This window comes from Numida meleagris, chromosome 20 (genome assembly GCF_002078875.1).
Source record: "Numida meleagris isolate 19003 breed g44 Domestic line chromosome 20, NumMel1.0, whole genome shotgun sequence".
NCBI classification, from domain to species: Eukaryota; Metazoa; Chordata; class Aves; order Galliformes; family Numididae; genus Numida; species Numida meleagris.
Window position 1 is genome coordinate 60,407 of NC_034428.1, and position 13,240 is coordinate 73,646.

The window sequence follows — 13,240 nt, forward strand, 5'->3', positions numbered from 1 at the left end:
GAGCACTTTTTCCATGGGGCATCCCAAGGGCTCGTAAGGACGTACTGGCCCCCATCCATAGGGGAGATGTCCCACAACTCCCCACCATCTTCATTTTTCTCTGCTTTTCCACATCCATCCCTATTTCTGCATCACGACACCACATCCCCAAGCCAGACTAGAAATGGGTTATCCCCCCCCAAAAAAAACAACTTCCTTATTTCTGCATTACAACTCCATGTCCCCAAGCCAGTTTGGAAATGGGGCATCCCAAAAAAACCTCAATTGCCCCATTTTCCCCACATTTCCTCTGCTAGGAGAGCACAAACCAGTGACGTTAGAAACCACAGCAACAGCAGCAAGATCTTGGGATGGGAGGGGGAAAAAAAACACAACAGGGCCTCTGATCTGATGAATGTGGCAGGGGAGGCCAACGCTCTGCTTTTAATAAAACATAACGAAGCGTAGGATCATAAAATATTTCCTGTAATTCAGTGCTCCCACGAGGGTGGGTAATAGAGGCTCGGTAATGCGGTAGGATTTCCTTGCAGCTTGCCAGCAGGGAGAGGACAGCAGGATTTGTGAAACAGCCCACTTACAAGCTGTAAATGCTCTCCTTCCCATCCCAGCCCTATTTTGGGGCATAGAGAGCTCGTGCTGTTCATGCTCCAGTCAGCCCTACCTAGCCCTCTATGCTATATCCCCTACATATCCCATACAACCAGAGCATCTCCATCCTGCCACACCTTTTGGGGCACCAACCAGCCAGCTTTTGGGCAGGAAAAGGTGAAATATGGCCCCACATAGTTCTATATGCTATATCCCATATAGATCCTATACAGCCAGAGCATCCCCATTCTCCTGCACCTTTTGGGGCTCCAGCCAGCCAGCATTTGAGGGGGGAATAAGTGATCAAGAGGGGACGCTCAGCTCTTGCCTGGCCTCTTCTTGCCCCCTGCTTCTCCAGTCCTCATGCTTATGGGTGTGCTGCACATATCCATATACAAATACACATATCCACACCTCCCAGGTGATATGGCATAAGTGATTAACAACCTCATGTTAAAAATCTCTCTGCATCTGCTTTGTCCTACACCGAGCACTAAATATAACCATTCAATATACTCTATCCCTTCCAAGAGAGATAACATTGTTTAAATAAGCCTTTTAAATTTTAAAGAGTTGGGTTGTTTTCTTTTCTCGCAGTAGGAAGCTTTTAGCGGATCAGAGGGTAGGAGAAGGGGGGGGGGGGGGCTGTGCGAACAAATTATAGAATGCAGCCCCACTGCAATGGGAAATCGCAGGGCATGGGCATCCCTCCTGTCCCAGTGATCAAGTCCTGCCACTGCAAAATCATCTCCCACCCCAAAGTCACACAGACATGTTTTCCTGCTGCAAGAAAAATCAACAAGACACATTTCTGCGAGCAGAAGGCTTAAATTTGGCAACCAGGCTTCCTTCAGTACCATTGTGTTCCCACGCTGCTGCTATAATTACACCAGAGTAAATCTCTCTCCACCAGAAGGAAACCCAACCATCTCCAGCCAGACTGCATATATCAAATCTTTCCTAAGATTTCCTTAAAAAGACAGAAAAAAAAGCCAACCCCAGCAATAATAGCACAATGAGATGCAAATATAGCTTTAAAGAGCCACCTCCACTGGCACTCATGGAAATATTTCATCTCTACGTGCATGTAAGTTGTAACTAGAACAGTCGCATCTGCTCTATCAGATCCAGGCTGTTGGTCATCTAGCGTGGAGCAAAACATCCTCCCCAGCACACCCCCAAACTGGAGCAATCCCAATGCTTTTGGTGACACCTGCTACACTGGAGCCTTCCCCTCCCCCCCCCTGCTTTTTTAGGGCATCTTGCCCTCCCTGCAGAGAGCCAGCAGCTCCCAGAGCCATTGCCCTTTCCATCATTTTCCTCTTTTCAAGTATTGCCAGCACCAAGATCCAACCACCTTTTGGGGATCAGCCCTTGTACCACGGAAAATAACACTGCCACCAGCAAATCCCATGTTATCCATGCAGTCCATCCCCCCTAAAACACTTCCATTCACAGCAGCACACCTAGGAGCCAACAGGAGTGCCATCACCACATCTCCAATCACCCCACTTCCCTCCCACCACTTTGGTCCCACACCCCCAAGCATTGCTTTAGTCCTACAGGAAAAAGCAAGCCCCCATCAAGGGGCATTCCCAGATCACTCCTGCCCATCCCTGCCATTGAAGTTACTCCAATCATTTTGCAAGGAAATATATCAGTGTAAATGCAAAGTGGGCGCATCCCAGCAGAGGAAGCTTCAGCTCCTATTTCCCCAGTCTGGGCAGACAGGATGCAGCCGCAGGATTTATCTGCAAGCACAGGGAGGTGGAGTGGGGCTGGAATAACAGCTGCTAATCCCTTCACCCTCCTTTCTGAAGTGTATTGTTGAAGGCATTATATAAAAGGAAATTATACAGAGGTTTGGGCAGAGGAGTGAAATCCCTGCTCCGGCCCTCCGGAATGCTGTCTTTCAACTAAGAAGGGTTTTGCAGATGGAGATTTGCTCCCGGCAGCAGAACAGACAAAATGTGTGGTCCAGAGGCTGGGAAGGGCCTCTTGCTCCCAGCATCCCTCCAGTGGGAAATGTATCATTATCCCAGAGTTCCCCAAACCTCCTTGGAGCCAGGGGCAGCCAAAAGTCCCTTGGCTTTGCTGTGGGTCCAGCCAAGAACTGCAAAGCCTCCTTCCTCACTCTTAACCTCCCTCGCAAGGGTGTAGGGATGGATGGGGATGGACAAATGTGGGGAACGATGGTTGTGAGGAGGGATGGAGAGATGTGGGGAGGGGTGGATGTGAGCATGGATTGGATGATAGGAATGATTGGACACGGGGATGTACTGATGCACCTCCCCTATGAAGACAGGCTGAGGGGTCTGGGTTTGTTCAGCCTGGAGAAGAGAAGGCTGTAAGGAGACCTCTTTGTAGCCTACCACCACTTAAAAGAGGATTATAAACAGGAGGGGAATCAACTTTTTACAAGGGTAGGCAGTGACAGGACAAGGGGGAATGCTTTTAAGCTCAAGGGGGAAAGGTTTAGATTGGATGCCAGGGGGAAGTTCTTTACAGAGAGAGCAGTAAGGTGCTGGAACAGGCTACCCAGAGAGGCTGTGGATGCTCTGCCCCTGGAGGTGTTCAAGGCCAGGTTGGATGGGGCCCTTGGCAACCTGATCTAGCACCAGATCTGGAGGTTGGTGGCCCTGCCTGTGGCAGAGGGGTTGGAACTTGATGATCCTTGAGGTCCCTTCCAATCCAAGCCACTCTATGATTCCATGGATGAATGGACATGGGGATGGATGGACAGCCATGGGGTTGTCAGGACCCTATGAACAAGAGTTATTAATTTACCCATTTCTGTTGCTTTTCTCTGGCATTTGGTGTTGCTTGGTACCCAATCCTCTGTTTATTATAGGCTTCATGCCACAGAAAATATAGAGCTGGCAGTGATGGTGACTGCACAGTGGGATGTGGGTCATGGTCCTGCACTTCGCTAAGAGTCTGCCTGCCCTTGGCACTTGGACCATGAATCCATCCCAAAGTCGGTAGGGGCCCAGAGCTGAAAACAAGCCCGTGATTGACTGCTATTTTAGGAAGGAGATGGGAAAAGTGGGAACGAGATAATGCCAGAAAGACAATGTGAGCACCAGCCATTAGTTACAAACAAGCCCATCAGTACACCAAGTGCCTCAGCAGCAAGCAAACAAAAGGGCAAAGAGAGCAGCTTGGCACAGAGCAAACACAGTGCATCAGCTGCATCCTCCCTGCTCAGCTCTATGCAGGCTGATTTGCAGGCCGGGAAGTTTTACCCAAAAAAACAGCGTTTGGGGACTCCTTCAATGGGCTTATCCTCTTCCCCAGTGCCTGACTTGGAGTCAATGAAATCAAGCAAATAGGGCAGGGAACCAAAGCAGGGAGTAAAACAGAAGTGGGTGCCAAGTGATGCCCATCCTCCCTCTGCATATCAGATGCTCCATAAAAACCCAGTGCATCAATGCAGGACCTGAATTGCACCTACATGCTGCTGAAGCCTGGATGCAACTTGAAGGAAGATCTCTGCAAGGGCTTCAAGGTATGAGAGGTAGACCATGGTACATGCAGGAGTGCTACAATAGATACAGCATACAGCGCATTGCATATAACGTGCACTTCGCAAATAGTGCACTGCATGTAGTATTTGCATGTTGCATACAGAACAGAGTATGCTGGGCGTTGAGGGACATGGTTAGTGGAGATGGTTGGACTAGATTACCTTAGTGGTCTTTTCCAACCTTAATGATCCTATGATTATATATATAGTGTTTAGCATGTTGCATATAGGATCATCCAGCATCTTACAGATAGAATTTAGCACCCTGCATACAGTGAGGGCTGCTTAGCTCACGGGTCTTAAAAGCAAAACCAGGACATGCAACACACATCCCCCCTGACTCTGTGACCTTTGTGAGTCTAGAGAAGCCAAAATTTGGTAAAAACAAGAGGAAATGAGCTAGACCTAAAGCTAAGCCCCGCAGCACCACCAACACTAAGAACTTGCTCATTGCAGCAAGGAATTGGGAGTTCGGGGATTTGCCCCAAAACTGAGCTCTGGCACTTGGAGGAACACAGAAATATGATTTAAAATACAGGGGTTTTGCAGGAAAATGAAGCATGGAATATCTCTGTCCCCTAAAGCCGTCTATTAACTTGGGAAGGTGCAGGGTGAGGGGAGGAGGCTTGCTTTATGAGAACACTCCAGATTGAAGCTGGCAGCTCTAAAGGGCTGCAAAACACAGCTGGTGGAGAGAGAGAAGAGAATAGCAAAATTGGCCTAATTGGGAGAGGGGAAGGGCAATTAGCGGGTCAAGGAGGATTGTCGGAAAGGCTTCATGGATTTACTCGGGCGGTGTGAGGCTTTGCAGGAAGCAGAAATTCATGGAAATGGGGAGGAAAGGATAAAAAGGAGGTGACCCTGAGCTGAATACGAGAAGGGAAAGTAGGAGCAGGAAGGCTGATGGAACGCGTTCTGCTTTTCCAGGTCAGCGCTGTGTGCTCGTAGGTGAATTAGAGCAGGTTGTGCTGCACGTGGTGCAAGGATGCTCCTCCTCTCCCTGCACCGTGCAAACTCCCAGACACCTGAGCACTGAATTTTCCCTTTGTCCACTCCAAACCTGCTCAGATGACGGCTTTATCAATATCTCACCAAGATCAGACTTGGACAAATTTAACTCTCCTTTCATGTTTGCAAAACACAGCTCTAATTTTCCCTGCCAGTTAAAACAAACCCTATGAGCGTGTGATGGGAACGTATTTCAGACAACGAGTGGAGTGCCAGCAAAAGGGTTGGGGCTGCCAAGGAGTCGTCACCCTGCCTGCAGATGAGACTTTGTGCCTTTCCAAAAACCACCACCTTGAAGCTATGGGGCCATTGCCAGCCGCCGTCTGACTGCTCACCTCCTGCACATGCCCTCATTTTTCCATTTTGATGCTCTCCCAAACCACTTAGCCATGCCCAGGCTGCTTTTCCTGGCCAAGGGGAGAGATTGAGCTTGTTTTAATGAGAAAAGCTGTACTGGGAAGGATGCAGCTGACCTAACACACATCCAGAAAACAGGGAGCATCATTTGGGGGAATAAAAGGGCTTTTCATTAAGAGATGATGGATGGAAATCCCCAAAATGCATTCACAGAGGCTCCCATGGATGCTTTGCTCAAGCGGGAGCGCTGCTGATAGGATGCTCAGCTGCATACTCAAAGACGGGGCAGCAATAGGGGAAATCACAGGGAGAACACAGAGCACACACCATACATTACAGAGAGTACATATAAAGAAAAAAAACAAAATTCACCACTTCAGAGAGGCATTGCGGGGGAAAAAGCAATGGGACTTTGCATCCCCTTCCTAGGGATGGATCCTGCTGCATCCCTGGCAAGAACAAGGCTGAAGACCCCCAGGCGCAGCATCCTCAACCAAGAATGTTTTCAGCCAAGGAAAAACCATCTTCCCAAATCTGAGCCTCAGGAGCAGCCATACACCACCAGAGCATTGGGCTGTTTTTTGTTTTTTTGGTTTTTTTTTGCAATGATATATATATTTCTTTTTTGCTTGGAAAGTGCTGTGTTTTGGGACAGCACTGAGGAAATGCTTCAAGCAGCTCAACCTCAGGATACAGAAACACAAAGAAGTTCCAGGGAGGTTTTAATAGCCAAAGACCAAGCTCGTGGCAGCACTAATCCAGATCCATGAGCCATAATCGGACCCTATCATATCACTTCTCATCCCACAGCCCCACTCTGACCCACAGAAAAAACACTTCGACCTCTTTTTCCCCCCTAAACACATGCCACAAACACAGTTTTACCCACTCCCACTCTCATCAATCATCAGCAGAAAAGCATGTTAAAAAAGGAACTCAGCTCCATGCAGACAGATCTGTGCTATCTCCAAAGGATAATATCGGGTACTTTGCCTCAAACTGGGAAAGAATTGGCCCCTTTGTGCCAATCCCACAGAGGAAGGCCGTCGCTCCCCCTCCCTGTGCCCTGCAGCAGCTGACGGCTGCGTTCCATCTTCTGCAGGAAAAAGCATGTTAGAAATAGCAAAATCCCAACAGTCGCACAATCAGCGCCACTCACCTCCCACCACTTGGAGCTGTGCAGAGCAGACAGGGCTTTGATGCACTCTACAGGGAATGGGCTTTGGGGTACCCCTGCAGACCCTATTAGCAGGAGCCCTATTAATGAGGGCAGTGTTAGCACTCCATAAATGGGTTCAAAAATCAGTATCCTGTTAGGGGAGCCCTATTAAAAACTGGGGGTTCTATTTGCAAGTACCCTGTTAACAGATCTAAAAACAGTGTCCTATTAATCCCTATCATATTAGCGGGTCCAAATTTGGTACCCTATTAAAGGGGCCAAACCCACTGCCCTATCAGTGGGTTCATTTATTACCAGGTCCAGGCCAAGTACCCTATTAATAGTGAACTAATACCAGGTCCAAAACTGGTACCCTGTTAACAGATGCCCCATTACCAGGTCCAGACGGGTTGCCTTGTTACTGAGTTTCCCTATTATCAAGTCCAAACCAGGCGCTCTGCTTGCAATCGCCTTACTAACAGATTCAAACCTAGCATTCAGTTAACAAGTGCCCTATTAATGGGTTCAAGTCCAGCATCCTATTAGCAGACATCCTATTAACAGGTCCAGATCTGATATACCGTCACCAAATCCAAACTAGTTGCCCTATTAGTGGCTTCTCCTATTACCAGCTCCAGAACCACTACCCTATTACTGGGTGCCCTATTCCCAGATCCAAAACCACTACCCTATTACCAGGTCCAAAACAAAAGGCCTATTAACTGGTGCTCTAATTTCAGGTCCAAAACTGATGCCCTATGACCAGGTTTCCTATCACCAGGTCTAAAAACACTGCCCTATCACAGGGTGCCCTATTACTGGCTCCAAAACCATTGCTCTATTATGGGGTCCCCAGTTCTTGAGCACCCTATTATTGAGCACAAAACCGCTGCCCTATAACTAGGTGCCCTATTCCCAGATCCAAAACCACCACGCTATTACCGGGTCCCAGACCACTTCCCCATTACAGGGTGCCTTTCCCAAGCTGCAAGGGTGGGAACAACAGAGCCCAGAGCCACCACATATTCGCAGCAGAGCACTTCCCCCGTTATTTGAGGTCAGGGCACAGAGCTGATCCCATTGTGGGGGGAAGATGGAACTCACCCAGTGCCAGGTCCAGGAGATCCCAAAGCAGCAGCAAACAGAGGGGCAAGGGGCTCATGGTCCGCATAGTGTCCGCGGCGGGGGCAGCCCCATGGGGCTCACCGGTGCCCCGAGTCAGCTTTTCTAACATAGGGGGATCCGGAGGACATCGCGGCGAGGCCGAGCTGGGCTCGGTGCCCTCCCTCGCCGGTCCCGCCGCGCTGAGCAGACCGCTGGCAGCTCCGGCACTGCGATGTCACCGCCCGACCCCCCCGGCACCCGGCTGAGCCCGCCCCGGTCCGGCCCCAGGGAGGGGCTGCAGGGAGGTGGGTGGGGATGGATGGGACGTGGGGTGCGGGGCGGAGCTGTGATTTGTAGGAGTGTGTGGGATTGCATGGTGTATAAGGGGAGGCTGTGGTTTGTATGGGATTGCAGGAGGAAGAATGATGTATAGCGTGTAGGAGGGCCGTGCTTTGCATAGTGGGGGGGTTTGGGGGGGAAGGTGTGCGTGATATATGAGTGGTGAGTTGTATACGGGGGTGCAAGTGGATGTGCGGAATTGCAGGAGGACGAGTAATGTATGGGAGGTGCATGATATATGGGGTAGATAGGGGGCATTATATAGGGGTGCGTGATAAATGGGGGGTTCAAGGGACTGAGCTTTGTAAGGAGGTGGTGTATGGGGGTGCGTGTGGTATATGGGGGTTGTGCTTTATAAGGGGATGCTATAGGGAGCGCAACGTATGGAGGCATATGATCTATGGAAGGTGGAGGAAGTGATGTTCTTTGTATGGGGGAGCAGGAGGGGAAGAATAGGGGAGTGGATGGTAAATGAGGTGCAAGGGGTCACCTGTACATTAGTTCCTGCATATTTTTTTGCAAAATAGTCTTTTGCAATTGCATTTAATTTTCCCAGCCCCACGCCAGTGAAAAGGTGTCAGTAACACCAGACACACAGCCCTCAACCCCAGCTTCACTCTGCCATTCCCCAAAATTGCAAGATCTCCCCTCATTTTGAGCCAATCTCGTGCAAACAGCCCCCAGCATTGTCCCCGGGGTTCACAGCTTCCAAACCAACACAACCAGCAGCACCAGACTGGGGCTGAGACCAGAAGTCTTGCTTCTTCACCAACCAATCCCTGATCAAAGAAATCAGGCTCCGCATAGGTCACCGCAAAATCAATTCAAATCAAAAACCAATTAATTGCTGAAATTCCTTTGCAAGGGGCTGGATTTCAATCTGCTCTCCCAATGCCTGAAGAGCAGGAATAGCACTGCTGGCTTTTCCATGGCCAACAAGGGGCACACAGTGATTTTTCCCATCCCTTGGATGATGTAACCCATAGGAGGAAACACTTAAAGGAGCAAGAAGATGAGGCTCAAAGATTAGCAGGGTCAATCGGATCAAAGCAGTGTAGAGAAGAGGGATGTTTAGCAGGCAGATATCACAGAATCATATCACAGAGTCATTAAGGTTGGAAAAGACCTCTAAGATCATCCAGTCCTACCACCCAACTACCACCAATATTGCTTACTAACCAATGTCCCTAAGTAATACATCTACCTTTTCCTTAAACACCTCCAGGGACACTGACTCCACCACTTCCCTGGGTAATCCCTCCTTGCAAAGCCTTCCAAACTTCAATTTCATCCAATTTTTCCCATTCTGCAACCGCCTTTTGCATGCACAGCTCCCCCCGATGAGCTGGGAGGGGCATCTCTAAATGCTCAGAGAAGGAGTCGTTGTCTTTCCCCAGCAAAATGCCTTTGACAGCCTCCAGATTTAGCAGTGGAACACAAGAGGAGTGTGCAGGCTGTCAGCCGAATCCCGGGACATTGGAAGAGACAGTAAGTGATGTAAATTGTTGGATGAAAATATTGCCATTTGTATTGGGTGTCTGGCTTCATTGGGTTTTGCCTGGGTTTTAATTTCCTGCGAATTCAGCGGCTGGTTAAGGTACTCTGCTGACAGCCCCGGAGGCTGGAAAGGCACAAAATGAGCTGATTTGGCTGTTTTTGTCTTTTCTTTTCTGAAATAAGGGTTTTCCCACAGCTTTATCCCATTGCAACAGAAAATCCCTATTTGAGATGGAGCCAACATCCTTCCCATCCTTGATAGATGGAGCCAATGCAAAAACAAGGTCCAAAGCACTGTCCTTGACACCTTTGGGAACAGCAGAAATTCAGGGCAGAAATCTGTCGGCAGATATCCCTCTGCACCCAGCAACCCCAATTTGATGCAAAAAAAAAAACCTGAAGTTTCTCAGCTCCTCTCTCCTGACCTTTCCAGAAGAAGTCTGTGTACTAATTAGCAGAGTAATAACATGGCGAGGCTGCAATTCCTCATTAGCGCACACAAGATTCCCAGCTACATGACTGATATGCATCTACAAGAAAATTAACTTCAGCACGAGGGCTTCATAACCAAGATTAATGAGGAAACTGGCAAAGAGCAGCACATGGCTGTAGCTGTCTGCACAGCCCGTCCCCCCGACCCTTTGTCAGGAGTCAGGTGATCCCAAAATGGACTTGTTTTGGCAAGTAATACCCTCCCCCAAAAAAGTCCTCATTGAGTCTGTACAATATCTGAATTTTCCCAGTTGGTTGAAAAACTCAGTGAAGTGCGTTGAGGATCTCAGCAGGTTCCTGCACCATCCCTCATGACGGAAAATGCCCATTTGCAGGTGAAATAAAGGACTCCTGGTGAGGTTGGATGGGGACTCTGTGCACCTGATCAAGCTGTAGGCATCCCTGCTCCTTGCAAATCCCTACTCCATCCCCATGGATTTCCAGGTTGGGTATTAGAAAAAAATTATTCTCCAAAAGAGTCGCAAGGCATTGGCACAGGTTGCCTGGGGAGGTGGTGGGGTCACCATCACTGGAGGTGTTCACTGTGGAGATGCGGCACTGATGGACATAGTGGGCATGGTGGGATGGGTTGGGGTTGGGCTTGGGGATCTTAGAGATCTTTTCCAACTTTAATGAATCTATCATTCTATCATTTTCCTTAAACTTGGATGTAGTGAGGAAAAAATCCTGGTGAAATCCTACCCTGAGAGAAGGAATTGGGATTTCGTATATTCCAGGTTGGATCATTGGGAAGAGACACTCCCAGTGGGAAGAGATGAACTGGAGAGGATTTAGACATTGGGATGCTGCAGATGTGGTTGCAGCATTGGCAGCAATTTCTCAGACTTTACCCATCTTCAAATAATCCAATTTTCTCCACAGAAAGGAAGATCTATCTCAATTTATGGACCCGGAACTTGTTCTCAGTAGAAATATCTCAGTAGGAGAATCCACCCATTCTTCCCAGCCCTGACTGCTGCTTTGCTCATGACCTTTGCTGGCATTTCTCCATCAAAAATAGAAACCCAGGCAGCCAAAAAGCAAAGAAACATCTCCATGGGATAACCCAACACACTGCGTTTAACCCCAAACATTTTACTTTTCTGCAATAGCAAAAGGTCTCGCTATTTTCATTCCTTTTTAACAATAAAAAGCCACTGTAAAATGAAACAGCAGTGTTCTCAAAATACAGCTCATCCAGCCTTAAGTTTTCCTTAGAGCCATCATTTTTCCTTCGTTCAAACCCACCTTGGGCTCAGTGCAGCCCTGCAAGCAGCTATTTCTGTTTCCAAGGAGCCTTGCCCTCCCACTGCATTTATTTTTAGTTTTTTTATTGAGCACCAGATGCCCTCGACTGATCCTGCTCTGGCCAGGTAGCACCAAGTCCCGGGAGGGAATTAAAGTGATTTCCTCGATGCCTTTCTCTTCCCTTGACAGTGAGCACAAAAGGGCTGCATTGTGTTAGCAAGGGGCTTTTCACAGCATGCACATTTTAATTATTACATATAATTAATACACTGTAATTAACACACTCCGTCATTGACGCAAAAGGGCATGAGCAAAGCACTGAGCACCCAAACCCACAGCTGCACTTGCACACATTGGAGACACTGCAAAGTGCTCTTAGCCCTGAATCTTTAATCACAGAATGGCTTGGGTTGGAAGGGACCTCAACAATCATCAAGCTCCAAACCCCAATATATATCCAAGGGGATATATATTTCATAACCCCAAATATTCAGGTATTATTCCCAAAATATTACAGTACTACAGACCTCAAAATATTCAGGCATGATTCAAGCCAGTTCCAGCACCATGGATAATTCCCAAACAAGTTGGTTTTGGGGCTGCAATTATTCATATAAATCTGTACCAGTGACTAATGCTGTTAAGAAGTCCTTATTTCCTCACCCTGGTATAATCACGAAAGCAGGTATTTGCTTCCATTAAATTATCACTCTTGGTAATGCTCTGATACACATCTCTCTCCCCAGTGTGCTTTTTTTCCCCGTATTCATTTTGCACACATTTCATGCAAAAAAAAAATATATTAAAAAATAAAAATAAAGAAAGCAATTGGGATGTGTTCAGGGAGAGCTTTGCATCTGGGATGCATGGCTCAGTGAGGCTGATTCTGCTCCAATGAAAGGACAGAAAACTCACTGCGGCCACCTGTTTGGAGGAGCCCCTCCCAGCTGACACCAGAGCAAACCCGTTTGGGATGCTGGTTGCTGCTACACTGCAATTTCTTATGTATAAGCCCAAAAATGGATCCTGTCATTCATCATACACTCATAGGAGAAGGAGAAATGTCCATTTGATAAGATGAAATCCAGCATGTATGTCCCCATCTGTTCAGCCCCATCTCTTCCACTGAGCCCGTGAATCAGTGTTAAGGCCGGGGATTTGCCGTTTTCCACCAAAACAAAGATCTGGGGGAGTGCAAAAAAAACACTCCTGATTTCCCAAACACTGCAGTATTTCATGACTATAAGTCACCTGGGGAGGTTTTCTGGGCTTGAATGTCCCACTTTTTAGAAAAATGGTGAGTATTTTAAAAGGATTAGCTTGGCCTCTCTCTCCCTCCCCACAAATGGGAGGTTTCAGTTTTTCAGCTGGAAAGAATATTCTGTTTCAGAAATCCCCTCTGTTCTAAAAAAAAAAAATGAAACAAAAGAAAACATAACAAAATTGAAACATTTCAGCCACCTTGGAAATGAAATATCACCAGCTGTTCGGATTTTTCCCCCAAACCCAGGGTGTGCCAGGAACTCATAACATTTTCTTTCCATTTACCATCAGGTCTAGAACTTAGCACTGCAAGGGCAATGCTTTCTGGTACGTGACCATGGCTCCAGGAACATCTATCCCATAGTGCTGACCTGAGGCTCACATGAAAGCCAAGCTCCAGCTAGGAAGGGGACAACAAATTACTTTAACATAAACGGAACTATTTTGCTTTTCCAACGCGACAGGCACCCCAATGCGATGTCCATCGCAAGCACACCTTGCCCAGTTTCTAATGCTAAAAGCCCCCTGGGCAACCTCAAAATCCTAAAAGCACCCAAAAGGAAGAAGCAGTTTGCACACTGTGGAAGGAGCTTGGCTTCAGCTGGTGAAACATCTCCCATCATTTACTAAATGAATCCCCCCTGGAGCTATATAAATAC

General features: G+C 47.9%; 1 protein-coding gene across 4 annotated transcripts in view; it reads right to left on the reverse strand.

The window, feature by feature from the left end:
* IGSF21 (immunoglobin superfamily member 21) overlaps positions 1-13,240 on the reverse strand; it is an 84,856-nt gene that overhangs the window by 24,574 nt on the left and 47,042 nt on the right. The window contains exon 1 of one of the 4 annotated variants that reach the window (XM_021374702.1): positions 7,743-8,018. The exons of 2 other annotated variants lie outside the window; for them this stretch is intronic. In XM_021374702.1, the coding sequence (XP_021230377.1) occupies positions 7,743-7,872 (130 nt within the window). In that variant the 5' untranslated portion in view covers positions 7,873-8,018. Of the gene's footprint in view, positions 1-7,742; positions 8,019-13,240 lie in introns of those variants that run through there. One more of the 4 variants, XM_021374700.1, reaches the window with a different exon arrangement.